The following is a 24,821-nucleotide window of genomic DNA, read 5'->3' as shown; positions in this document are numbered from 1 at the left end:
ATTCCCTGCGTCTGACCTGAGCTTTCTCTACTCACTTATACACCAGGTTGTTTACAGTCGATCGCGGTCTCCGGGAAATGCCGACGCAATGGCATTTTCTTCTATTGCGAAAACGCCAGTGGCGCCGATTGACAAGGAATGTAGCATCGATGGCCTGCCCGTGGTATACCATTCAAGATTAGTTTGATAATTAATTTCTTGAATCTCGAGAAGCTTTTTGCTTAGGTCAACCATGGCTATATTGAATAAACAGGGGGAAATGACCGACCCCTGTGGGGTCCCCTCTCGCCAAGTTCCAGCAGTTGTGATTCGAGATCGGCCACCCGGATGGTAGCCTTCCTATCCAAGAGGAACGATCTAACATAGTTGTAAAATCTCTCACCCAGATTGAGCCGAGATATCGAGGCTAGGATATGCGAATGTAGAACGCTGTCGAAGGCCTTTTCAAGATCAAGTCCCAAAATGGCTCGAGTGTCGCTAGAGTCGTTGTCTATGATTTGATTCTTAATCAGTTTCATGGTATCTTGTGTGGATAGGCCTGGTCTGAATCCTATCATACTATGGGGGTAAATGTCTTTATTCTCCAGGAACCGGGAGAGTCGATTCAGGACCGCATACTCCGCTATCTTATACCACACAGGATATAAGCGAGATGGGCCTTAAGTTGTCAACGCTGGTGTTTTGCCAGGTTTGGGGATGAGTACTGCGAGAGCAGTCTTCCAAGGTAATGGGATGGTTCCACTCCTACAAATTTCAGTAATGTCCTCTGTGAGGTATGCGACTGATTTTTTATCCAGATTTCGCAACGCCTTGTTGGAGATGCCATCCGGCCCTGGTGCGGATCTACCATTGAGTCCTGCTAGAGAGATGTCAATGAAGGCATCAAACACACTATGTATGCTGACGATATAACTATATGGTGCACAGGAGGCAATGACGGTCAGGTTGAGGGAGCCTTACAGGAGGCAATAGACACTATTGAAACCTATCTCGAACCCACCGGTCTCAGATGCTCCCCCTTGAAGTCGGAACTTTTGCTGTATAGTCCCAAGAAACGCAATCCAAGTCCCAAGGGATGGACATCGTTAGAAGACAGAGACATTAACTTATGTGCAAAAAACGGTTGTCGTATACCCAAAGTCGATTCAATCAAGGTCTTGGGCATGATCGTTGAGTCAGGGGGTACAAATGGCAAGACTATACGCAAGCTAATTGCTAAAACTGAAAGTGCTGTTCGTTTAGTTCGGAGAGTATCAAATCGGCATCATGGACTCAAGGAGGATAACCTCATTCGACTAATGCATGCCTTCGTTCTGTGCCACTTTAGATACGTGGCAGCCATACATCGATGGAAACGGACAGAGCGGGATAAATTGAATGCACAGCTTAGGAAGATTACCAAACGGGTTCTCGGGTTACCCGTATACACTTGTACAGAGCGCTTAATGCAGCTTGGCATTCATAACGCTCTTGAAGAGATTTCAGAGGCCCAGGAGCACGCACAGCTAACTCGCCTCACAACGAAGGCAGGGAGATCCATCTTGCAGGAACTCGGATATCACCCCGATAAAGTAGCAGAGTTCTCTGACGTTCCTCCGTCGATTCATGAGAACATTACGGTCGCGCCAATACCTAGGAACATGCACCCCGATCATAATCGCGGTAGAAGGAGGGCAAGGGCGGCCAACCTCCTTAGGCAAATACACAGTGATCAGCGACAGGTCAGCTTTGTGGATGCCGCTTCTTGTAAGGGACGTCAGGCGTTCACCTTCGTCAATGTTGATGGTCGGCAAGGAATCACCAATGCTGCCTCGGTTCGGACGAGGGACTCCGAAATAGCTGAACAAATGGCTATTGCACTAGCGCTGCTGGATAGCTCACGGGATGCCATCAATAGTGATTCAAGATCTGCAGTCAGAGCATTTGAAAAAGGCACCGTTTCCAAACAGGCCCTCAGACTTATTGGGGGCAAGGCAATCACGCACCACTTCATTTATTTGTTTCCGGCACATCAGGGTCAGATAAAGGGTGCTCCTCCCAACCTCAACGAGTCGGCTCACGGGGCTGCACGTGAACTTGCCCACCGCGCTACCCTCAACCTATCGGAAGCCGACTCACCAGAGAACAGGTACACGCCCTCCACCTACAACGAGATTATTAAACTCTACTATCTCAGCCGTAGAACCTACTTTGTTCCTCATCCGCGCCTCAATAGAGCTCAAGCATTAACGCTCCGTCTACTGCAAACGAATACCTATCCGAATCCATCGCTCTTAAATAAAAATCTATCCGGATACTTACACCAACGCTACCTGCCACGATTGTGGAGATATAGCCACGTTAGACCATATGCTCTGGCGGTGTGCTCGGTCACGCTCTATCATCGCTAACAGCTCGGCCAGATGGGAGGCGGTTCTCCGCAGCCCTCTTCTGGCTGACCAACTCTGGGCTGTCCAGCAGGCCCACGATGCGGCCGAGAGGCTCGGCCTTCCGCTTCCCACGTGGGAGCGGCCCGCTTCGTGAAGACTCACGATCTGCAGGACTTTAATTATTAACGTTTTACCATACCATACCATCTCTCTAGCACACTTCGGTGCCCTGAGCGATGAGCACCCCCATCAAGAACCTATAGAGCAGGAGTGCATATCAGTTTGTGTCGCCTGTATGGGTGCGGGGAAGTTTCACCGATCGTGAATTCTAACATTCGACGAAGCGGCAGAAACAGCGTAGATTCGATCGGCCATCATTTATTCGTGGAACTATACTATGCTTTCTTTTTCTTTTTGGTTCATACAGAATATTGTTTAAATCGCCTGTGGCAGCTACAAGAATTATATTCATTGAGCTGGATTACTCCATGGATTGAGGGGCGAACATTACACATGCACGAGAAATTGAAATGCATAATCGACGAATCGACAAAATTCACTTATAATTAATCACTTTTAGTTAGTTAATTCACAGCACGTATTGCAAAAAGCGAATTGTTTCCATTAGTTCGCAAGGAGTATCATTCCAGTATATCACTGGTGTCATCCTGAAAATTCGCCGATACCACTTGGAACGAACTTTCATGATGACACCGGTTTCGAAATATTCATTCCCAAAGTGTGCGACGAAATACATGGCCACTCCAGTTATTTTTGTGCTTCAGTGCATAAAACGGCGGTTTATTAAGCAAGTATACGTGGAACAATAGGGCATTTTCACCGCAAGTTCCATGGCTCATATCTCGAAACCTCTGCCATCCATAGAAATCGTTCCAAGTGGATATGCCTTGCAATCTCATCCGCAACAATTCGTAAATTGCAATATATACGTTCCGGAAAGTAACAAATAAAAAGTTCACTTAATATTTTTTGTTACTTAATCCATATAATGCATTTCGATTTCTTGTACGAGTAATGTGGCAATTCTAGTAATCCAGCTCAAGGACAACAATTACGCTATCTGCCACGGGTGATTTAAAAAAAATGCTGGATGGTCTGAATAAATCACCCCGTATGTCGGGAACGGTATTAGCAGGCCAGACGAATAGAGGCGTTCCTGACTGATGTGTTCCTGACGTGCGCCACTTCTGATTGGCCACCACGTTTGGTAGACCAGCGACAACGTGTGCACTGATTCACTCCTATGATAACGTAGTGCGGTTATTATAAAAAATGTGTTGGCCCGTGGGTGGCGTAATCACGCGCCATTTTTCGTATTTCGCTTGCTGCGAAGAAAAAGAAAGATAATTACGCAGTACATAGCCGGCGCTGAGAAAGACGAGGATGCAAGAATAGCTTTTCAATTAGAACTCATGCTCCTAATTCATAGATTAAAAGGAACTGTTTTCGATTTATTTTCTCTGATAACCTAGCTAATTAGTACGCAGAAACATATCCTGGTGGCGGAAGAGTGCTGATGATCGAAGACCGTATAGGTCTCATGATATTATAATATAGCAGGTTTTTGTTTTCGACAGCTTGGGTAACATAGCTGGCACACCTTGTATACAATCCTGTATAACTAAACTTTAACCCCCTTTTTTAACTAGCAAGTTCCACATGCTGTAAAAATCGTTCGTGATGAGGGTAATATTGAAGTATATCATATATGTCAGTTGTACGTGTGCGTTACACTGCATGGCAGCAGAGTCATCTTGAGCAACATGCTTATAGTACACGCGACTTGATGGTCATCATGAATGCATACCTAATTTCATGAATGAAAGGTTTGAGTCGTTTTTGTAATGGTAGTGTAATTGTAAGTCAGAAGCATGTCTTGAAGGATTTGTGGTATTTTAGTAAAGTACTTTTGTACAAAAAAAAGGGAACAACGATGTTACCACGATAAGAGGATTGGTAAGTCAGATAAGAGACAGGAACAGAAGGCAGGTGGAGACCTCTCCTTGAAGTTCCCGTACCATATCGTCGTGTCATGGGTTTCGACTGTGTCTACTCGCGCCTAGAAATGGATTGAATTCTAAAAGAGCCAATGACTGCACTTATAAAATTCTTAGAAATCGCTTTTACTGCAGCTCCTGCAACGCCCAAATGCAAGAAGAAAAAATCTGAAATCCGTGACGTCACACTGGCGTATCGAGACGGGGTTTTCGCCACGAAATTCAAACTGTGCAACTTTGGCCTTTTTTTCTAGAAATCAACGTCTTAAAGCGAAATTAACGAAAATAGCAATGTGAAAGATTATGTTTATTAGCTTAAACTGATTTAGTGTTTTGCTTTAGCGTCTTAATTTTTTGAACAGTTATGACCGTGCACCGGCTTCCGCAGACGACCTGGACTTTCCAGGAGTCAGTTTTCCAGGAGTCAGTCATTTTTAGCCCTAGATGCATTTTTTATGTATACACTGCGTGGCTGGGCATTTCTTTAAGGGCGGTGATGGTTTCGGTTGGCGACGAATTTTTATATTGTTGTCTGTCGCAGAATTTCTTTCGCGTGAAACTTCTGAACGAACACCTCTGGATACCGCATAATTTCTTCGTTCATTCAAAACACTTGCTCCAAAAGAAGAAATGCGCGTCGCTGTGGTTTGCGACGCTGTGTCACTCTTCTTATCTACTTTCCTTTTCGGATTCTAATCTGTTATCTGTTCCTGAGACATGAAATCGCGCTGCAGACGAGACGGGTACCGAGGAAGGGAATCGAGGAGTTCTGAGAGATACGAGTCTCCTTTCGCAGCCTAGAATAATATAGTATAGAGACAGGTCGCGGCTATCACCACATCTTCTGCTGGCTCCTGCTTTAGCTCGAACCGGAGACGATAAGACGACGCCGTGTACCTCCCCCGCCTTCTCGAACACCCAAGGCTAGGAATCTCGCGACAGTTTCGCATCCATCCAGACAGACGATCGCACCATTTCACTCGGGCCGCTGCTGCTGCACACGTACGTCGCACACGCAGCAGAGATCGGCTGTTATACGGCGGAAAGCCTTGGAGGACCTGCATACACTGCGCTGCGGAGGTACAGATATTGGAGATAAGGAATCGCATCACGTGATATATACAGCGGACTAGGAATAGTCCGGGGGAGCCCCGAGGGCATAGCCTTTCCGCGGCCATGGGCAACGCGGACAACGCCACCGGCGAAGAGGAGGAAAACGAAGTTGTGGTGGCGATGATTATCGCGATAGTGTGCGCGGCGTTAGCTGCTGTTCGATCGCTGTTGGAGTCGCTGAGGGCGGCGAGTGGTCGGAGAGTTGACGAAAAGGAACAGTCGCAAAGTGTGCAAACGGATACGCTGAAGCAGACGCTGGACGCAGTCACTCAACGAACTGTCGAGGGTAAGCGCTTCTTCGTCATTCGTTTTCCCGCCTTCTGATATCATTTCGGTTTCGGTTTCGTACTGGCTGCAGTGTCGTCTGCTTCCAGTGGGCGTGGGTTGTCACGTCTGTTTGGAAACAAAATCCGACGCGTTGAAAAGCGTGACTCAAGGTATTGTGACAGCCGGTGGGAGTCCAAATACGTTTGGACTCTTTGTAAGCTTTGTAACATCTTTGCAAGCTGCATGATTTAATATATCGAGGCCTGTGTCAGCTGTCATCCTGTTGTTGCCTTTAGAGTGTTTGTCGTATGTGTGTTGTTGCTATGGCATCGTTTTTATTACGTCCGCATTACTATCTTATTTCAGGAGCTTTTGGTGCCGTGAGAAATAACAGAAATAACAGCTGCATGTACCGTTTTACTGCGATTAGAGACGATTACAAGTAATAACAGTGATTATGTAATGTTAATGCGTAATAATATTTTGTAATAAGATTGCGTAATATTTTTGCGTAATAAAAGTGATTGAGTAACAAAAGTGAATTGCTTTCGCTGTTAAAAATACGAAAGCAAATTGGTACTCGGCCACCCCCAGGAGGTAAGAAGAGTATACTCTGGGAGAGCAGTACAAGTGCGTTTATAAATGCATTTTCCGGCAGCTTATCTCATACATCTTTGCCGCCATGCGGTGTTCTAGTGTGTCTTTTCAGAAAGAAAGCGAAAAAAAAGAAAGGGAACACGCGTGTCCGTTTTTTTTTTAGACTTCCGTCGATACGCTCTCGGCTGGGTTATGACGCACTTTGTTTTCGCCATAGACTGTTTAATGCCAGCACGTGTGCGCTTTCCTAACCTCTGTTCGACAGTTGACGCGGGTATTTGAGCGCTTTCCTAACATCTGTCTCTCAGTTGACGCCAGCATTTTTTGAGTATATATACGGGAAACATCTGTGATCGGTTCGCGCTTACTTAAAGACGCGATCGTTAGCCCTTTCCTCCTCGCCTAAGCCTCCGAGTTGAACGACGCCTGACTCATTTCTTTTTCTATCTAAATTTAATATATATCGACATGTCAGAATACACGTTGATAACACTCTTACGCAGGAAGTAGTCCTAAACTAAAGAAACTTCAAAACTACACACGCGTGTTGTTTTAACACAACATAATGCGAACCTGACAGGTATTATAAACAATACGCTAATAAAACTGTAGAGACAGTAAGCATGTGAACGACGATTTGCGCGCAGAAAAAATATATTACGAATATATCAACGAAAAACGAGCATGGGATCGTTTTTCTTGCTTTAGTCGCACTTTCAATGCAGAGCATAGCGGGTTTGACTATGGCAAGTTCACATTCACACAGATCGGGATTTTCTTGCAGTCTTCTCTAGCTATATATATGAATATTATGGGGTTTTACGTGCCAAAACCACTTTCTGATTATGAGGCACGCCGTAGTGGAGGACTCCTGAAATTTCGACCACCTGGGGTTCTTTTACCGTGCACCTAAATCTAAGTACACGGGTGTTTTCACATTTCGCCCGCATCGAAATGCAGCCGCCGTGGCCGGGATTCGATCCCGCGACCTCGTGCTCAGCGTGCTCTAGCTGTATTAGGTTCATGCGAGCAACAGAGCAAGTTTTATGTATATCCCCCGACGCATTTTTTTCACTCGTTTTTCTTTCACCCGTGTGTTCTAAGAAAAATGAAAGGCGCTTCCAGTGACTCCTTTTTGCACGAGTAGGTGTTTTTCCCCTATTTGGACGCCTTTATGGGCGTCCTCGTACTTCCCTGTGAAGTAATGGAATAAGTTCTCTCTATCCCCAGGCGCAATGAAACAACATACCATCTATACTCAGCCAGAGAGAGTGTACAACTCTGAATAACGGAGTCAACAAGAACTTGCACGATCTATAAAACGCTAACAACCTTTGTGGCCATGTCGTCCCCTTCAAAATAATCGTGATCTGTCTTGCTTGCGTTTCCTTTCTTGAAAACGGCGCTCACTACTTTCCTGTCGAGAATGCTACATGTCACACTGAAAACACGCGTGCCGTTCCTAACCGTGAAGCACCGGACACGCAGCGTTAAAGAGTCAAAAGTCGTGCAAGATCGATGACTATTATTAAGGTGAAAGCTTTAGATGGCTCATGGGTCATAAAATCAGTTGTCCGGCATTACGGCACCAAAATTCTAGCTTCAAGTTGCCTCCAAGCTCCAAGTTGCCACCAAGCCCCAGGATATGTGGCGAACCGGTCATATGTCCAAGTTGGATTCCAATTGACATGGCGAAGGTCGAGATTCGAACCCACTACCTTTGGTGTTAATTAAGGCACCGTGAATAAATGTAGATGTAATTAAGGCACTCGAACCCACGACCTATTGTGGGAGAAAACCAGTAATAGGAAGCAACAAGGCATTCGAATCAAAATGTCAAGTAATGCAGCGAATGTCTCCACGCACTCTTTCGCCCTCATCCTCTGGAGCTCGTGCTAAAGTGGCTGGCAACTTTTTCTCTAGGACAAGAAACGCTCCAGAAGCTGCAATGGAGCGCTTCCTGATACACAAGCAGGGGCAAGTGCGGAGGGTTGAAATAAGGAAATGTATACACAAGACTGGGGACGATTATCGCTGGATTATAATTGGAGATCGCTGGGAAAGGCCTTCAGCCCCACCCCTTCCTGGTCAAGGGCTTGCCCTCTCCCCCCCCTCCCCCCTCCTAGGGTGCCTCGATATCTTCCTCGCCCGCTGCTCCGTAAGGAGCGGAGGAGGAGGTACGCATTGAATTGAGACACCCCCTATACCCCCTCCCCTCAATGAAAAAAATAAATAAAATTCCTGCCTACGCAGTCGCTCCATTGTAGAGAGTCGCTCGCCAGCACTCCTTCCTGTATATATGTAAATGCACAAAAAATATTTCAGACAACATACTGGCGTACGTCCTTTGGACGTCGTTGGGATATCCTGCTTAGAAGGTGTGGGAGGAGGAGGAGGTGCGTACTAAGACACCCCTACCCCCTCCCCTCCATGAAAAAATAAAATTCCTCGCTACGCCACTGCACGCAATCGCTCTCTTGTAAAGAGTCACCAGCACTCCTTTCTGTGTGTATTTTGTGCGTGTATTGAGGACGACGCAACGAGCTATGGAAAGAAGAATGATGGGTGTAACGTTAAGCGATAAAAAAAGAGCAGACTGGATGAGGGAACAAACGCGAGTTAATGACATGTTAGTTGAAATCAAGAAAAAGAAATGGGCATGGGCAGGGCATGTAATGAGGAGGGAAGATAACCGATGGTCATTAAGGGTTACGGACTGGATTCCAAGGGAAAGGAAGCATAGCAGGGGGCGGCAAAAAGTTAGGTGGGCGGATGAGATTAAGAAGTTTGCAGGGACGACATGGCCACAATTAGTACATGACCGGGGTTGTTGGAGAAGTATGGGAGAGGCCTTTGCCCTGCAGTGGGAGTAACCAGGATAATGATGATGGTGATGATGATGGTGATGATGATGATGATGAAATGCACGAAAGATTTACGTTAGCACCCTTTGAAGCATTATCGTGCCCCCCAAACATAATCGTCATTTATTTTGCGTACATTTCCTTTCTTTGAAAGGACACAATAAGAAAATTGGGTTAGGCTAGCTTGTTAGGTTAAGTTAATCTGCGGGCTACCGTGAGGACTACCGTTACGGTATACCGTTAGGAGTCTACAGTAATGCCGTGAGAGGAGGCCTGATTACGACAGGAAGAAAACAACAACGTGGAAACGAAATACGTCTGATGACGCCACATTGAAGCTCCCCCTGTTGTTCGCCAGGACGTCATAAATATTGACGCCGTATATCCGGGCCCACTTAAATTTATTGTATAAATGTTTTGCTATAATTTTTTTGACTACACAGTATACCAGAATGCTGCACTACGACGCATATCCTAAAGGAGCCAAAGTCTGGACTTTGCGAATTTCGAGATCCGCGTCGCGGTAGATTGCATAGTAATATAATATTTGGGGTTTTACGTGCCAAAACCACTTTCTGATTATGAGGCACGCCGTAGTGGAGGACTCTGGAAATTTTGACCACCTGGGTTTCTTTAACGTGCACCTAAATCTAAGCACACGGGTGTTTTCGCATTTCGCCCCCATCGGAATGCGGCCGCCGTGGCCGGGATTCGATCCCGCGACCTCGTGCTCAGCAGCCCAACACCATAGCCACTGAGCAACCACGGCGGGTGTAGTTTGCATAGTAGCCATGGTGTCGCGCTCCTGCGTTCGAGGTCCCTGGTGCGGTGCCGTAAGATGAGGGCGGCTCGTGTACTTGAATTTAGGTGCGCGTTAAAGAACCCCAGGCGATCAAAATTATTACCCAGTTTCTCGCTACCTCGTGCCTCATGACCAGAACGTGGTTTTGGCACCTAAAACCCCCAAATTTTTATTTTTTTAAATTTTCTTGGGGACTATGAGAACTTTTGTTACTGCGCAAAAACGACCCCAAGAATGAGGAACTACATTGACACCCATGACGTCACGCTCACGTACGCTCTTAGGCAAAGTTACGCCCTTTGGCTTGCCCCTTCTTACACACAACAATAATCGTTATCTGCCTTGGTGCGTTTCCTTTCTTTAACGCTGCGAGCCCGGTGCTTTCCAGTAACGAACACTCTAAGAACAGTTTACACCCTTTGCTTGCCCCTTCTGCCACGCAAAAATAATCGTCATCTGCCTTGATGCGTTTCCTTTCTTTATCGCTGCAAGCCCGGAACTTTCCAGTGACGAACGGCACGCGCGTTATCAGAAGAGGCACTCCAAAGGGTGTAAACTGTTCTATGCTGATAACGCGCGTGCCGTTCGTTACTGGAAAGTTCCGGGCTCGCAGCGATAAAGAAAGGAAATGCATCAAGGCAGATGACGATTATTTTTGCGTGGCAGAAGGGGCAAGCCAAAGGGTGTAAACTGTTCTTAGAGTGAATGGCACGCGCGTTATCAGCATAGAACAGTTTACACCCTTCGGAGTGCCCCTTCTGATAACGCGCGTGCCGTTCGTTACTGGAAAGTTCCGGGCTCGCAGCGTTAAAGAAAGGAAACACATCAAGACAGATAATGATTATCGTTGTGTGGCAGAATGGGCAAGCCAAAGGGTGCAACTTTGCCTAAGAGTGTACTTGCGCTGGGGCTTCGGGGCGAAATTAAAAAAAAAACGGAAAGTTTGGCCTTTTTTCGTTGTAGTAACCAACCTCTCAAAGCGAAATCAGACTTTTTAAATAATACTTCATCGCTGTTATACAAATATTTAGTGTTTCTGTCCTGTACCTTCGATCACGAACGCCATGCGTCTGTCAAGGTGTCATGGCGTTGCTGACAGGAAAGTAGCGAGGACAAGTTGGGCGACAAGATAAGCTCTCGAACGGTAAAAAAATATTTTTAGTCTTTGGCGCGAAACATATATTAAAGAAAAACAGGCCAATGAAAGGGATCGGAGACGCACAGTGCCTTTGTGCTACCGATCCATTTCGTCATTCTGTTTTCTTTCTTTTTTTTTCTCTTTGCGTCATATTCAAATGCGCATCGAAACAAACTCACGGATTTTCCCTGTCTTACAGCTTTCTTTGTTTCCGCATTTTAAACTTCGGTTAAGAAATTATCTATTCGTGAATAAACGCACAGTCACCTTGCCCACCCTGGCCGACTATATATAGTTCTCTCCTACCAACCGAGTTCTCCATCCCGTAATGTTTTTTATTATATAAAAAAAACCTTGCAGCTTTGCTGAAGGTGGAGTGTCGGCCGTCGGCTAATCGAAGACCAGTGCCACGCTGTTATCGCGCGCACAGCACGCTCGTGCTGCCAGTGCGGTCGCCAACACTGCGGCAGTATCTTTTTTTCGTACTGCTACAGTGGCTAGTCTAGTACTGCTGCGCGAATATACAGCGATATGGACAGCAGATAAGTTCGTGCATTGGTGCGAGTCGATACAAGGTCGGGAATAACAAGGTTAAGTTATTTCATTCCCCCTCGCCTCGGCTCGTACAAAACAGTTTGAGGCACCGACAGGAGGAAAGAGTTCGATGTGCAGTATTTAGGATTCATTTCTCTCTTTATCAGTTTCGTTCTTTCTTTCCTTCTTGTACGCACGCTTTCGATTTGAATGATTAGGCATTCATGTTTGAGACTCGTCGTTGCTGAGTTGAATGTTACGGCGTCCAGTTCCACCGGTACGTGGCTGACTCTTGGATATGAACGCCGTGTTTTTAAAACAGGAGCGTACGCATAAGGCTGCAGCAACTGCAGCATAATTTTAGACTAAAAACAGCCTAGCTTAAGATAATGTAAATATACGTGAGCCCCCATGCAAAATTCGACGTTTAATGTAGGAGCGAAGCCGTGACAGAAAGCTGGAAAGAATAGCCCCTTTTCACACCGAAGCTGAAAGAAAGGCCACCATAACCGCTAGCCGGAAGTGACGCGTGACCTAGAGTCCGCGGCCTGTTTAGCATGTCTTCCGAGATAAGGGGGCGCTCGCGGCGCGCTGACAGGGCTTTAGCTGACAGAATCTCGGAGGGCGTGCTCGGACGTGCTTACGTCATCGTGACAGCCACCAAGTGCACGCGTCGTCTGCTTAAGGCACATGCTTAAATACTGCTAACCAGAAGGCTATGCAATTACCAGCCCTGCGGCTTCAAAAACAAAATTGCTTTAGTGGCGCGTAATACTCATAACAAATTCAGCCAAAGTGAGGTCCTGTTGCAGTTGGCCACTGAGCAGATGAATTTTGCCTTCTGCTTGCGCTGGCGAACAGACGTTTATATAGCTTGTTATTTCTTCGTTTCATTCTCCAGGAGAGACATGAGCGCATAATTCATCAGCAGCGATGTTGATGGATCGGGTCACCTATAAAGTAAAATATTATAACTTATAAAATAGCAATACAATAACGAATGCAGTGTTCCATTGTACATATACTCCCTGTTCCGTTGTATCAAGAAAATTTTCTTGAACAAGGCAGTGGCATTAGCAGTGGCATTAGCAATAGCAAGACATTAGCAGTGGCAGATGTCAGAAAGTGCACAGTGCATTAAAAAATGAAGAGTTTAATTCGTTATGCTCACTCGTTCCCTTTCTGTGTTGTATTTTATAGTTGGCAGTAGTCAGCTATAGTTTGCTCATTTGTGCAGGTTCGGGCTAGTTGGTTGGAGGTAAAAATACTAACAGCGGGATGGTAAAACTTGGACCAAGGAAAAAAGGGACAAAAACACGGCACTAACTCCCAACTGGTTTATTCATCTCGGAACAATAGTTTTTGTACGATTCGCGTACAACAACCATTCAATAACTTGAGCTCCGAAAAGAATAAATAAGTTGGAATTCAGTGCCGTGGTTTCATTCTGCAAGTTCTACTTTCGAGCTGTTAGTTTAATTGCTAATTTGTGTATCACGCAATGGCACTAGCAAGGAAAACCTTATAGTTATCTTAATTAACTGAGTAAACATGCCTTATCTAATTTTTTAAAATTCAGGTCAATCTGTAAAACACACAAGAGCATAGAATTAACAGTTATTTTACGTTGCCATCAGTACACACTTACATCCAATGAAGGAATGTCGACATCGTGGTCTACAGTATATGTGCTGAGAAAAGGTCAGGAGGGCGTATAGCCTTTTAGCATGTTTGTCAATTGCATCAACGTAGATAATCACGTCTCATTTCTTGCTGTACTACTTCTTAAGGTGGTCAACAAGCTGTTTTCATGTTGCGGATCGAGAGTTAAAAAGCTTCTCGGTTCATTCAGGGTGTATACCTGTGCACGCTTCTAGCGAAAAAAAAATGGCTACAACTTACTCCTTTAAGCGACGAAATGAGTCATAGGGGAGTAATACGTTATTTTGCTCTCATGCATATGTAATCAGAGCGTGCACAGCATATCAGCTGAAATTCACACACGAGCAATTCCGAAGCTACTCAAATGCGTTGTTGCGTTACCATGTTCAGACTCCTGAACGCACACTTGTGACAGCTATTGCGTATGCTTAGAAACCTGCTACATGTAGCTACGCGTAAAGTACATTGCGTTGATCTGATCAGTCATTTCCTGTTTACGTTTCGATCCAGGCTCATGGGCATACGCAGTCTGTACCGTTTAAGGTCAGATCGCTTGTTCCGTATATTGGTCACTCCCGTGAATATGTTTCTTTCTCATTTACTATGCTATTTCTCAGTGCATAAATAGCAAGCGTTCTTTCTACCAAGTAACAGAAAGCGCCACGTCAGTGCCACAATTGTGTATCGGCGTTTCAGCATCTAGACGAAGAAACAAAAAAAAAGCTCATCAATTAAACATGGCGAGTAGTGACCCTAGAACAGGAGGTTGAAAGGGCCGCTTGTAGTGATTAGATGGAGCAGAGCATTTAGCTCGAAGGTCATGTTACTGGGAATAACTTTCCCGCTCAAAAACAGTCGCTAGAAAAACGGCTCCGCGTTGTTTGTCCCGTCAAGGTTGCTTGTTCTGGGCCCGCGGAGCGGACGACCGGGCGTAAAATGAAAAACAAACGAAACACCGCGCGAACAGAAGGCGCGAAGCGACTCCAAGAAAATGTCGTCTGGCAACTGCTGGCCATTTTCGTCGTCTGCTCCACAACCATGGTCGGCTGCTCCATAGTATTTCCTACAAGTAGTTTTTGTAGGAAACTCTATGGGCTGCTCTTCCTTGAACGCTGTAGGGTGCCTCGGTGCCACGGAAGACCACTCGCTCGCTTTGTACTTTGCACTACCACGCAAGATCAACGTTGTTGCTCTTGGTCCCTCTCAATTCGCTTATGAGAAAGAAACGGGCAGTGGGAAGAAGGGATCAACGTCACTTCCGAATAAATTTCGTCATCGAGCTGTTTCCTCTCGAGGGGATTTCGTCTGCTGCTTCCTCGTAGGCCACGTGGCTGCTCGTTGTCCATACCTGAATCGTTGCTGATGAAGCGAAATTATGATCCCTTGGCGAATGGACTGAGCACTAACAAAGAGAAGAAGAAAAAAAAAGCGAAGTCGACAAGCGCACTGTATCTGGCAGCGCAAGAACGAAAGTGGTCTGGCAACGTCGTACAGCAGTAATTTTGTGACCTGCACCTTCGTCGTCTGCTCTCGGCCCCATTCGGCTGCTGTTCGCATCTCCGCGCGATACTCTCTCTCTCGATCTCTCCCACCACCGGTCTTCCGAAGGACGGGACCGGGAAGGCCAGAAGACAGGATTCGCCGTCGGACGTCGTCGTGTGACCGTGGTGGTGCGGTCTACGAGGAAAGGATAAAACGCTCGAGGGCTATGTGAGGAAAAGAAAAGAAAAATTATGACCAGCTCACACGTGCACCAGGCCATGCAGGCGGTGGTGGGGTAGTCCCGTACGTACCACGTGTGCGCCGTCTGCACTTCTGCTTCTTCCAGCGTCGTCTGCTCACTGACGACAGCGCTTTGCGCCTACTGACGAGGAAAAAAAGAAAGAAGAAAATAAAGTGGCCGCCTATTATTGGTGGCGTGGAAGCGCCCGCGAAAGTGTTTGCTCACCCGTTAGTTGATCTTGATCACCGTCCTTCTACATTTCAACTGGTGTGATCTCTTCTGCACCCTTGGACTTCTTTGAGAAGAGGACGGAAGTCCGCCCTCCGTGCTTTTGGATTATGGACACGTCTTCGTCGACGGGTGAGCATTTTTTTAAATTGTTTTATCTCGTATATCGTTTACAAAAATCCACTTTCTTCTCATTCCTCAACTTCAAAGGCGTGCTTAATTCAAGATCGTAGCAGCTCATCTGTGTTCCCGTTCAATATCATATCAGTTACTATTTGCCGAGAAAATAGCTGATTTGTGGTGTTAATTCAGTTGGTAGCAATACTGTTGTGTTATATTTAAATGTAGCGCGCACGGTACGTGATCACATTTATCTGACTCTCGCCTGATGCGTGACCGTTAGGCGTTGTGCAGGCGACGATGTCGTCTGCAATTTACCTTTACCCTGACGATTGCCATGTACATTATCGTTCGTGACTATTTTGACTTCGTCGACTCAGATGCGGCATGACAGTTCAGTGAATTGCATTTGTTTGTGTTGTATGGGTGACGGTTTGTTTTTAAGACTGGCACGTGTGTTAAATTGTGGTAGTCGTGACTTTCCTGTCTGCAATAGACAAAGAAAAATCCTTCTTATGTTATCTTTTCAAAGGGGGGAAGGGTGGTTGTTTTAGAAGTGTGCGTCTGCAATTTGATATTGACAGTTAGTCGCACAAGACCAATCGCCAATGCAAGATAGAACGCAAATACGCATCACACGCTATAAGCGAGGTGTCGTTTAAAGCGATATGTCACCTGATTGCTGCATCCAGGAATGATAGGGTGTAAAACATGGGCGATGTGATTCTAGGGATCATATACCAACATACGCACAGCCCAATGTTGAAGCCAGTGTTTTCTAAACCATGGGACGCTGTTGTGGGGCCTGTGAATTGCGTCAGTTTCCATTGTGAAGAAATATGATAGATAATAATTAACCTAGTTTTAAAGGTTGTAAATTATTATGCTACAACAATTAGTGAGAGCAAAGTGATGTCTCCACTTTTTGTGAGGGTGTGCGCGGGTTACACTTTGTGAAGAACCTTTTGGAATAGCGCTATTCACAGCGTAATATAGTTATATTTAGTCTAGGCAAGAAAAGTGATTGATATTTAATTACAATAGTTTGACTAACGGTAACCGTGTCATGGAACTCTGTCAGAGTTCCATGACAGTACTGTCGTCGTAGGAAAGAAATTCAGCTGAGAGATTAGACTTGGGTCTATTGTAGCGTGCAAAGACGTTTCCAAAAGGCTAAATTTAGCTCGCCATATACTTTAGCGCCCTTAGTGAATAAAAAAATAGGTAAAACGAAATACGCCTCACGACATTGTGGGCACATTACGAAAGTGAAGTTCGGAAACATAAGTCCAGAAAAAAAAAGGAAAACATGCCTGCGAGCGCTGGAAAATGGCAATTCCTTCCTTCAAGCGGTCGTTAAGTAGGACGCCGGTTTTTCAGCAGGAAAACCCGGTACCGCGTGAACTGTTGCTCCCGAATCACTGCTACAAGGAAGCACGTATACAAGGCATCGGAGCAGAGTGCGAAATTGAAAAAAGAAGACAAAAGAAATGGCTTCACGTCTTTCCTTTTCCTCTTGCTCGGTGAAATAAAAAATAGAAAGAAAAAGGTAGTTACTTTCGGATGGCGACCGACCGTTTCCGGCTTAGTTTCGTATTCGGGCGTCACGCGCACTCCGCTGCACCCCCTCAGCCGCAGACGGCGTAGCAGACGATCGACGCGGCGTCGTCTGCTGATTCCGTGTCGTCTGCATGCGAAGTAGCCGCTGCGCGGCACGTTCGCATAACATGCTCGCATGGCTGCAAGTTCTCTTCCGCTTTATACTGGTCCTGCTGGGAGTCAAGGCTGTTCGGCGGGCGACCAAGAGGCGTCCCCGTGAGTGCATCTTGAAACCTCGAGAAAAAGAAAAAAAGGCCGGTAGCGCCGGGCCTTGTTTTCCTCTTCCTCACTTTCCCAGCAACTTTGCCGTCCCCCGTTTTCGTTTTTGCTTTCTTTCGTTTGATCTCTGTGCGCTTGCTTTCTATAACTGCATAGTGTGATACGCAGGTTGTATCGTATACATATTATTCGGGGTCAAGCGCTAATTACGCTCCGCGGAACGAGGAAAGAGGGACCGCAAACAAAAGTGTCCACTGAATCCCTGTGTTGACGTAGTAGAGTTCTGTTAACATCACTTAGTTGTCCGAATTTTCACAAAACGAAGTTGTATTTTTTGTGGATGGGCAATTTGGATTTCGTGGTGTCATCTCAATGGGCGGCCAGTTGGACGTGTGTTCTGGGTATAGTGTCATAATTGTACAAAAATTTATATGGTGCGAGCAAGAGTCGAATATATATATATATATATATATATATATATATATATATATATATATATATATATATATATATATATATATATATATATATATATATATAGAGAGAGAGAGAGAGAGAGAGAGAGAGAGAGAGGTTACTTCAAAGCTTTATGGATTTTTATATAGTCTGCCTCAGATAACATATTTCTAGTCCTTCAGCTTGATTATTGAGAGAGGCTCACATTACTTGAACAAGAAATCGAAACATACATCCAACTAATTATCAAAATTCACTAATTGTTTTTTGAATAAATTACTTACAGCGCATACTGCAATTTACGAATTGTAGCCGATGAGTTTGCAAGGCATATCCACTTGGAATGAACTTCCAGGATGAAGCATTTGGAGATTATGCGCCGTCAAACTTGCCGTAAAAATGCACTGTTGTACCGCTTGCGTTTTTTTTCAACAAAGCATTCCTTTATGCATTGCAGCACAAAAGTAACTGCAACGCTTATACTTTGGGAAATAAAATATCGAAACTGGTGTCATCCCGGAAATTAATTCTAAGTGGACACGTCTTGCAAGCTCACCGGCTACAGTTCCTAAATTGCATTGTATACCGTAATATAATTAATTAGAAAGTTAATTAGTGATTTATTGTTAATTAGATGTATGTGTGTTTCGATTTCTCGTGCTGGTAATGTCTGTCTCTTCGAATAATTCGGCTCAAATACAAGAATTATTTAATTTCGTCGTTTCAGCAGGGGCCCGGCCGAAACGACGAAAACACACACACACACACATACACACAAATATATATATATATATATATATATATATATATATATATATATATATATATATATATATATATATATATATATATATATATATATATATATATATATATATATATATATATATATATATATCGTTTTTATCAAGAATGAAGTTCTCACAATCATAAAAATACACGGCGGGTCTGATCCGGGCAATCTTTCGTTGTGGGTATGGGCCAGTATGTGCATTCGTTATCATCATCAACATATCATGAAGCTTAGGCATGCTTACCATGAAGCGGATAATTGCTGTAGTTAAATACATGTTTCATCGCTCATCGTTCCTGCTCGATGCGAGGGAACGAAAAACATTACTGCATAATTTGACTGAGCCTATAGCCAGTTGTATATTTATATATTTTATTGCATAGTCATAAGCTAATATTCACAGCTCATAGCTGTTTGTGGCTGCGACCATTATCTGTGTGTTCAGGATCGTTTCTTTTGCAGATTCGCTCGTATATTTCTCCAGACATTTGTCACGTTTCTTTTCCTTGTTTTTTTTAGGTCTGTTGGGATCCAATTCCTTCATTGAGAGGAAGCTTTAGCTCGGAAGTTCCTATCCAAATCTATGGGAATGGAGAAATCGCTTTTTCTCGCCAACCATTCCATCGAACTTGATCTTGATGAGGTTTGTTGTATTGAAAAAACAAAAATTAAAATATAGTGAAAAATTGAAAAATTCCACGCCCTGAGTTAGAATTTTCCTTGCTACGGTCACGAGACTTTAACTTTCACTATCAAACACAACACATTTCATTCGGTCGGTTGGTCCAGCGGTTTTCTCTTCAAAGCTTTTGTATGTATGGATCGGCAGCATCGGGGTTGGCCCTGAGCTAATGCTTCCTCTAAATACCAAATGGCATCCTGATGTTATTTTTCACCTTTATGCGTGTTTTATGGCGCCGCCAAATTTTGTCGTGACCTGCTATATACGAAACAGGAAGACGTTTTATAGCATCGCTATTTCTGTGACTATGCATGTTACGACTGCTGAGGTGTAAACGCTTTGCTATGGTTGCTGAAATGCGGCAGAAAATCGCTCCCCCTTCACGTAGGATTTGACAGCGGCGAAAGGAATAAGGAATCGTTTATTAATATCGAAACGAAGCAGATTGGTCAGTCAGTGAGACGATCAAGGACTAGTTATTTGACATAGTGAAAGATTTACTGTTCGTTCCCAAATTATTTCATTGTCGAATATTTAGCTAGGATGGCGAGTCAATATCATTTCGTCAATGTTCGTGGGATTCCCGAAGCGCGCAAAGGCTGACGCGCACAAAACGCTGCTTAAAGCATTAAAAAAAAAACCATATGCCAGAAGCTCGATGACAAGAGTTCAGCGCAAGCTCCGCCCCCAGAACTGGGGGAGTAAGGCTCCTCCGCGATGACGTCACGGAAATGAGTGACCGTAAATTGGCGGGTGCATCTGTACGAATTCTCTGCGTTGGGCAGGGGTGCGCTTATCGCTGCACAACTATTACCGATGACAACCTAGTAAAGCAGTAACCGATACAACGCCGTATAACTCGAATTGAATGAGGCGGCCCCCTTTCAACACCGGCGTCTCTCGGGTACTATGTTTTGGATCGCGGAGGAATAAAAAAGCAGGCGCAGTGCTGTTTTGCAGGTGAAGCTTACTGGCGCCGAATTGTTGGCTTTGTCACCGAGTATAGACCGTTTCACCGGGCGAGGAGGATAGGGCGCGCGGAGAGCCTTTCCTCCTCTCTGGCTTAGGCGATCCGGCGCGGCGGCGCTAGAAAGTATTGCTGTCGCGTGCTGCGGAACGATTTCGAGATGTTTTAGATCGTACTTTGTGAAATTTACGCCATGTTCGTTCATATAAGGTCGTCAGGGAAGCTCTTCGGTGCATCGGTAACTACTGTAGGCAGAAATATGTCTTGGGGCGCAAGAATGTGACGCGCATAATCATCCGCGGTGTACGCGCATTATCAGTCGCGGTGCGTGTATGTGTTGTTTACTATGTTGCTTGTATCGATTTTAATTCAACAAGGAAAACCGGCGTCTCTGTATTACCAGCATTAAATGGTAAATCAGCTCACTGTCTGATCATTTGGCGTAGGGAGTAAAACATAAAACATAAGAGCGCATGCTCGTGCACGGCCAACCTTATGCAACCACGAAACATCTGAGCGGCAGGCGCTATCAAATATTTGTGACACAATGGCATCGTTCTCACGCATTTCAAGTCTAGTATGCTTGAAATTACCATATGTCTACGCTAGCCTTGCTGCATGAGGCCCATGGCGCTGCTCAACACAGCGATCACTAAGGTTGGTGAGCCAACACGATACATATATAAGCTGTGTGCTTCGGCATTGCCTTTTTGGCCTGTATACAGCCATAATATATGAGAGGGTTCACATAAAAAGAATGCGATGACAATTTTTGAGCGCAAAATTTCTGTAATACGTGTGAGTGCGTCGTAGAGAACTTAACGAACACAACCAAAAAAATAATTCGGTTATCATCCGCTTTCTCTGAAAAAGCAAGAGAAAAGGGGCTAACGCCGCACAACGTTTATAAATATATAACAGCTGATGCCGTATGCTTGGACCATGCGCTATATATAACAAAGATATCTGTAATCCAGCACCTACTATACTGCTTAGGACGCTCGCGATGTTCGTAAACGGTCGCTTTGATGGACAAGCTTAATTCAGACTATAAGGTATGCTGCCATTACTTGCCAAAACTATTTTATTCATGGGTGGAAACCTCATCCACCCAACCAAGTAGTCAAGCAATGTAACCTGCAGCGAACAGTTTGAACGCTTGTCAAAGTATTCGCAACTTTCATGGCCTATAGGGGGCGCCACCTTAAATCCAACATGGCTGTCCGAGAGATTAAGAACTAGAGCAGTCGGTGCAGTGCTGCGGTCGTCTTGCTCAGTGGCATGTTGTTTCGCGTCGTCATGCTGAAATGCCTCTTCAATTTACACGCCCGCTGTCGTTAGCTTGCGTAATGGCTCATATTGGGCGAGCAGAACCCGGGATTCGAAGCCAGCTTCGCTGATCATCTTGTGTGTTGCGGCATAAAAGCGTGCACGTCGACGTCTGTGACTGTTGAAGGCCTTTGCATAAAAACTTCACGACTTCGAAGCAAGCCACATGAGCTGTGGTTTCAGTTTTACCGCGACGGTGTTATTAAGAGAAGTGACCGTGCTTTTTATTTGCTATTCTATTAATTTGACCTCTTTGAGTGGGTACCATGAACTTTTATACGGTGTGGTGCTCTCTGCAAGTCGTTACTTAGACCGCTTGAATAAGCCGCCGTGTCGAGAGAAAAAAACCTTCCTGGTGTCGCGCGACTGTGTTCACAAAGCTGTATGTTGAACGCCAGAAGTAAACAAAAAACCATATCTGACTGCTTTCGCGAGCTAATACGATAACCGTTCACCCTTGCAATTTGGTTATTCCGTTTTATGCGTGCTGTGCAAGCTACAGTCTTACGGTAGTTTTACAGCCTGCGTGAGTCCTACCGCGTCTTGCCTATAGACAGATCAAGCGATACATTGCCGACATTGACTGGTCCGCGGTAATGCTCGCTTCATTCTTCCAGTTATCTTTATAAAATAATATACACGCAGATCAGCTGAGGGTTCGCTACGCAAACACTGCACAGTAGTTTAACGCTTGTTGGACTAGGATTTGTTACTTTACGAGTGCAGTCATGCGCACCTGTGCACACGTTGCAACCGCGCATCGAAGTGGCAGACGAGGTACGAATTCCAGGTCTCTCTACGCCTGCGTCGCTTTGCTTCGATGCACAAATGAGAAACTGGTCTCTCTGTTCGAAAATGGTGGAATGTCAAGCCGGCGTTGCACAGCACGAATGTATGAACGAGAACAAGAAATTTTGAAGCAGGTACAAGGCTTCAGGGAGAATGTTTGCGCTCCAACGTAGCCGCAAGGGCATGAGTGGCAAGAACGCAAGCATCAATCATCCTACAACACATATGAGTTAAAATTGCGCGTTATTTCTTTCCCTGCACATAATATAGTGCTATGCCTGCGTCTTTATGGACGTGCGTCTATTCGTGATTTCAAGTGCTCGGAATTGTCACTCATCTGTCGTATTCCAAAAAAAAAAAAGTCCTCCGGCATGAAGTGCGCACTGCAAACCTTCATCGCTTCTGTGAAACCTTTGCCGATCCGCAGCTTAATAATCAATTTCTTCCTCATGGACGCAGCCAGTGGGAATGAGTGAAGGCTCACATCACCAACCGCATAACTACCGCTCGGCACCCATTGCGGCACGTACGCAGCAAATACGGTTACTTCTATGTTTGCTCATTCTGAGCATGTTAAGTGTCCTTCAGGATCCCACGGGAGCTTTGAACGCGTTAAAACATCAACAAAAGGGAAGGAAAAGCGTAGACAACACCAATACGCTACACGAACGGGCGGCAGCCAGCGGCGAGTATAATCTTTCGATTATTTCCGGCCGCCGCCGCATGACGGCGCCACCGTACGTGAAAGTTGCGATAGCTCTTATAGTAGCAGAAGGGTACCTATGGGGCTCTTGCATTGCCCAGGGGTCGCTGCGAAAAAGGTGCTAAAAAGCGCCCTCTGTCCTAAAATGGGTCGTACCAAGCTCGGTGGTCTGCTTCGGAAAGCACGTTTACAATATGGACCCGCCACTTTCGGTTGTGTTGTATCATGGCCTGCAGCGAATATCCGGTGCCGAAGATTTTTTCAGGGGTGGCACGCTGCGTAAAGGCAAGAAATTATGCAGTGCGGAATACCTGTATGCCGTTCAAGAATTAAGCGGCGAAGTTTTAGCGCGGTGTCAATCGCAAGTGAAGCGAGTCGCGTACGAAGTGGAACTTCAGGTTAGGTTTGCACGCTGCTAGATTCAGGCGCACAAACGCGAGGAAATGTTTGCTATAAATGAATCCACAGCAGCGATAAGCAGACATCATGTGTACGGAACTGCTCGAGCACACGATCGTACGCGCCGCGAAGGCAGCGGTCTTTCGACATGCCGCGAAACGGTGGGCCTCCTGCAATCTTTGTTGACTGCATGCCGCTAAACAAGTAGTTATGCCTGCGTTGTCGTTGCGGGCATCTGTCCCGTTTAGTAACTGGTAATAACTGATGCAATGCATATGAGCTCGCACGTACGTGCGAATCGCGCTGCAGCGCGAGCTCATGCGCTGCTCGCTTGACGTAGCTTTTAATGACAGCGCTCGAACATCGATCTGCTGTAATCAATACTACCTTGCTGCGCTGCCTCAACATGCTGACTTGAGGTCAAGTATGAGCACATTTAACTCTCTAACCTGTGCTGCTCGTAGTGGGGTAGTGAATTGTCACCGAATCAGCCCGGCCATTTGTGGTCATTTGCACACACCTGGTCACTTAACTACTTCGCATCGGTCGAATTGTTCATTGCCGCTGTGGCCGGGTCTCGAATCGTGAATTACCAGCCATGCCTGCTGCTATGTCGGTGTGCTGTCGGGACTGTAGGTGCAAAGGACCAAAATTTAGAACCCAGATAATCAAGCAAGCTTCAAGACAGGCGAAGCAGTCAGCATGGCGCGAAGTTTCGCTTACTCAGCGCGACGAACTGCAGCTATGCAGCGCGCCCGATGCTCCACTTCGTGAGGCCTTGAAGGAAAACAGTAGAATCTGATGTTGGGATTCAGGCCTTCTTGTTCATGGCAGCCCACGACGCAGAAGTAATGACGGTGACGCCTTCTCGAGGCTGGGCTAGGTCTCTCCGGATCGGCGTCACCGATTCCGTCTGCTCCCAGCCATACGTCCCACGGCACACGGAGAGCCCGTTTTCGTTAAACTATAGCTGCGGCGAGCTCGCAGCGTGGTCGGCATGGTCTGTGAGAAGTGACGAGCCTTTTCGCACTCGCAACAGGGCAGAAAAAAGTGCGAATCGACGCAAAAATCGGCCTAGAAACGTGCTTCGCCACAGCCAGGGCTCAATACGACCCAAGCTGGTACGACCCAGATGTCGTTTCCCTCGCCGCCACCAGGCGCCGCTACTATACCTCAAACTCCAGCGCAAGACGCCCATACGCTGTTACGATCGTCGCGTATGTTTCATGGCTCCTAAATCGCAGGTTAGAAATATAGGATAATACTGCAATAAGGTCACATTAGTGATTGGAGCATTCAGAAATACACAACTGATCTCCGAGGCTGATTGTAGGCCCAAATATGCGCGCATACATCGCGCTACGTGTTCCGTCCACCTCATCGCCAGCAGAAATTCCGGCCACGACGTCTTAAAACACTTCAGCACGTCTCACCGAACTGTTTACCACGT

The 24,821-nt window shown here is 45.7% G+C and overlaps 1 protein-coding gene and 1 long non-coding RNA gene across 6 annotated transcripts in view; one reads left to right on the top strand and one right to left on the bottom strand.

Moving 5' to 3' along the window:
• The first annotated feature begins 5,548 nt into the window (after positions 1 to 5,548).
• ACC (acetyl-CoA carboxylase) overlaps positions 5,549 to 24,821 on the top strand; it is a 102,506-nt gene continuing 83,233 nt past the window's right edge. For 3 of the 5 annotated variants that reach the window (XM_065448976.1, XM_065448977.1, XM_065448974.1), the window contains exon 1: positions 5,549 to 5,786. In XM_065448976.1, coding sequence (XP_065305048.1) covers positions 5,564 to 5,786 — 223 coding nt within the window. In that variant the 5' untranslated portion in view covers positions 5,549 to 5,563. Of the gene's footprint in view, positions 5,787 to 15,223; positions 15,448 to 17,147; positions 17,251 to 24,821 lie in introns of those variants that run through there. The other 2 variants (XM_065448980.1, XM_065448978.1) reach the window with 2 other exon arrangements.
• Positions 12,443 to 15,444, bottom strand: LOC135915821 (uncharacterized). The gene is made up of 2 exons (XR_010568755.1): positions 15,313 to 15,444; positions 12,443 to 15,225 (listed from the first exon to the last, which is right to left on the bottom strand). It is a non-coding gene; the product is annotated as an uncharacterized lncRNA (long non-coding RNA).

Source organism: Dermacentor albipictus, chromosome 10 (assembly GCF_038994185.2).
Source record: "Dermacentor albipictus isolate Rhodes 1998 colony chromosome 10, USDA_Dalb.pri_finalv2, whole genome shotgun sequence".
NCBI classification, from domain to species: domain Eukaryota; kingdom Metazoa; phylum Arthropoda; class Arachnida; order Ixodida; family Ixodidae; genus Dermacentor; species Dermacentor albipictus.
The sequence above is the reverse complement of the archived record's forward strand: the minus strand, read 5'-3'. Positions and strand labels throughout refer to the sequence as shown.